General features: G+C 47.4%; 2 protein-coding genes across 2 annotated transcripts; one reads left to right on the forward strand and one right to left on the reverse strand.

Moving 5' to 3' along the window:
• Window positions 1–131: 131 nt before the first annotated feature.
• Pmar_PMAR021217 (hypothetical protein) lies at window positions 132–812 on the reverse strand (the record flags this gene model as incomplete). Its single annotated transcript, XM_002782622.1, has 3 exons — window positions 132–297; window positions 388–464; window positions 651–812. 3 exons carry the CDS (start codon window positions 810–812, stop codon window positions 132–134), a joined length of 405 nt encoding a protein of 134 aa, XP_002782668.1.
• A 544-nt stretch (window positions 813–1,356) lies between these two features.
• Window positions 1,357–2,524, forward strand: Pmar_PMAR021218 (hypothetical protein; the record flags this gene model as incomplete). Its single annotated transcript, XM_002782623.1, has 4 exons — window positions 1,357–1,415; window positions 1,464–1,628; window positions 1,681–1,726; window positions 1,774–2,524. 4 exons carry the CDS (start codon window positions 1,357–1,359, stop codon window positions 1,804–1,806), a joined length of 303 nt encoding a protein of 100 aa, XP_002782669.1. The 3' UTR covers window positions 1,807–2,524.
• Between the last annotated feature and the right edge of the window lie 1,097 nt (window positions 2,525–3,621).

The following is a 3,621-nucleotide window of genomic DNA, read 5'->3' on the forward strand; positions in this document are numbered from 1 at the left end:
CTCTGAGTACTTCTTGATACCTATCAGAATGGCTCGCACTCCTATACGCTCTACACCATCACTGATACCATCACAGCACTGATAGCGTCTAGACAGACACTCGCTTTGAGAAGAGAACGAGAGAGGCTGTATTATCGATTCGTTCGAGAGAAGTACACGTCGATTCTCCCAGGTGGGAAGCCGTAGTTGATGGGAGTGGCAGAGGAGAAGGAAAGGGGGGAAGCAATACTAGTACCTTCTCTCACTGCATCCGATTTGAGGACGTCTACGTACGTGAAATCAGTGAGGCCTTCAGCGCTGAGGACGGCACACTGAGAAGGTCAGGAATAGACGTGAGCACGGCACAGACAGAGATTGCTATTTACCACTGCTTTGGAAAAACCACACTTGGGCGCTGCTGGTGAACCCTTCATGAAAAGAACAACTCGGTTGTCGTGGATGAGCTTGCTGATTTTCCCGTGGACCTGCAAGGCCGTGTCATTTGAATGCAAACCTGATAGAAGCGCTCTCTACGTCCTCGGTGGGAACCTTCGACTTGGGCGCGAAGTCCTGAGGAAGGAAGAGGTATGATGGGGAATCGCCTAGTGAAGCGAAGTGGGCCGATGAAGGACGGCTACGAGTAATGGATGGCAGAGTGGCGTCCAGCTTACGGGGTCGCTGTCGTCAGCGGTTGTTGCAGCAGTAGTGAAGGCCCTCGCCCGGTTGAATCTGGGATTGGGCACGAAGTTTGGTGTGACCGTCGAAGTAGCGATGGTGGTTGCTCTGAAGAGGGCAGTAGTGGTGGGGATGAGTCGACGGGTGGTGGAGAGCATTGTGGTAAGTGACGGCGTTCGAATGTGGATGCTTCAATACGAACGACAGTCACACTCTGTTTACATGGTAGGAGATAGCTGATGGATCGTTGCACAAAAAGAATCGATAGAGAATTACAGTGAAGGGTATTCATTGCATACAAGAGTGGTTGAGGTTATACGGCGATACCACGGTGTGCAGCCAGTTTGTATCTTAGATCTGATGGACTTCTGACAGGGGACTGTGAGCTAATCACCATATTTTAATTCTGAATAGTCAAGCAGGTTAGAGTGTCTGGTTATGGTGCCATGCTCCCTGGTTCGATTCTTGGCGTAATCATCTTTGATTTTACTGGTTAGGCACAGTCGATCGTAGGTGTGGAAATGTGTTTAGCCATCGGATGCCCTTAGTAGCTCGGTGGAACGTTCCGGCCCCCGACTCGGGGTCTCCGAGTCCTCTCTGTGCAGTGCGTTTCACAACTTTAGTTCGTGTTTGTTCGAGGGCTCCTGCTAGTCCGTTTCTCAGTGTGCGCGATACTGTGTTAATCACTCAGAGCGTTTCTAAATGGACATGTTGTCTTCCACCGACTTTACCGTAAGAGCAGTTGAACCACCATCCTTACAGTACGTCGTCCTCTCCCATCGTTTGTCGCTCACATCCGGTTCTCTCAGCCCAGCCGCCCGGCGTGCCTCTCACCCGCCTTCCCCCCGTTACATCGGCAGGCGGAAGATCAGTGCGTGCAGCGGCCGTGCTCGCCTAGCGACCGTACCCGAGACCAGTCAAGTCGTCATGCCCGATGTGCGCACTCCGATCATCTACGATGATGATGATGACTGGTAAGGCAACGAGAACTTATTTATCGTTTTATTAATCTCCCCCTTCCTTCAGCCTCGTGAATGCGTCTGACATTCGTGACATGGTTCGAAGGTGCATGGTAAGACGAGGGTCACCATTTCGACTCAATCTAGTGTTAGTTGGCAGGTGCGAGCGTGCATTCAGGTCACATCTAGATAAAATAGCAGATACTGTACTTTTTCAACATCCCCCCTCTGTGGAGACCCTTCCCATTCGCTGAATGGTTGTTATTATTCGGTAGCCTTATTTTTTTGGTTCTATAGGAGGACACATCGCCTGGCTCTCGCGAGAGCCCCCGCTTTTCTCCATCCCATCGCGTTGCTAAGGCGTTCATCCTATTCTGTATCTTACGGTCTGTATATAGGAAGACTCAAGATGCTCACATTCTCGTGCCGTCTGTTTGCTATGAACTGTACTAGGAGATAGTTCATCCAAGTACTTCTACCGCATTCCCTTTGTGAATATTGCTACTACTGCTATCACCAAGACACCCTCACATTCAGCATTGTAATCTACTCGTCGTGGTATAGGTACTGTCACACCTCCTTTTTTGAGTTTGATGCTCATCACAATCATCCGCATAGTAGAAGTGTTTATCGTATACTCGTTTGCTATTGTACATATTAGTCCGAACGACTATGCCACAATAGATTCTGGTCCCTTATTTCGTGAGTTCAACTTTGGAAGCATGTCCTGGTTGACTAAAGCGACCATTGGTCATCACTTGCTGTATACTATCATTTCGATCTTTGTTGAAGGCGTGTAAGGAAGGACAGGATATTGTCCGTCTTGATAGTTTCCTATTATGGAAGATACATAACTGTTCTTCATCATTATCTATATTCTGACATTCGCATAGTAAGTCAGGACGGAAGATCTCATCCTTTCCTGTTGTGGGTTGTGAAGGGCGTCTCCTATCTGATCCTAAGAGTGTTGTGTTAATGCATTGACCCGTATGGACTGGTAGGTCTGGATAGTTATTGAGGAGGATCATCATTCTCTATATATTTAGTCCAGGCTGTGAGGGTTGAACCTGGGTCGGCTGGTCAGAAGAATAACAAGTAGACGTGCTGATCTATCTCATTAGGGGTTGTTTTAGGTTTGTTTGATTTGTACCCCGTTTGATTACTCGGCTGCTGCATCGAGTAGTAGGAGTTATTATCAAGTATGGGGTGTGCTGCTAGTCTTATATGTGTAGAGGTTCATGAAGATGAAGATGGAAGTGAAAAACATCATACCAACCCTAGTACTACTGTCCCTGTGCTATGAGGAGTATAAAGTAGTTGATGACAGGCTATCCCAAGAAGATTCTCATACGAGCTTGCCCTTCTTCGAGGAGATGTTGTCGAACTTGTTACTCTTCCCCTGTTGGTTCGTACTACAGTGTCGGTACTAAGAGTGATCTGCTTCCCAACAGTAGCCATCTGTCGTTGTTGTTGCAGGAAGTACTATCTGTGGTGGCGATGTTCAAAAGCCTCATACCTGCACAAAGCCACCTCTCTATGGTGGATCGATGTACCATACTCAACAACAAGATCAACAGCAGCAGCAGCAACCAGGCCGATATGGCAGACGGTAGTAGGAGGGGTAGTCCCCCTTAGGATAATAGACCACTCTTACTACAGCATTTCCAGGTCAATTTAATCTTTTGAAAAATGCACATTTTCTTGATTTTTCCACACAGAATTTGAATAGAATGGCTGGTAATATCCTCTGATTGGATCCTCATATGGTGAGGATGCCAGACGGTGCTATCATGAGAACAATATTCTTATTGTTACTACCAAACTCGACCATCGGAGAGTCTATTCACTATACAATGAGTACAATCGCGGGTTATAAGGGCTTTTAGTGGCACAACCACACAGATGGACAATTCACTGCCTCTCTGAGGAGATCTGCAGTGTGTATCTCAGAAACGATCTCAGAACTGAGACATTCTCGATTCTGCATGTGTTTCGTGGTTGCAGCTTT

The sequence above is a fragment of the Perkinsus marinus genome, assembly GCF_000006405.1.
Source record: "Perkinsus marinus ATCC 50983 genomic scaffold scf_1104296938764, whole genome shotgun sequence".
Taxonomy (NCBI): Eukaryota; Perkinsozoa; order Perkinsida; family Perkinsidae; genus Perkinsus; species Perkinsus marinus.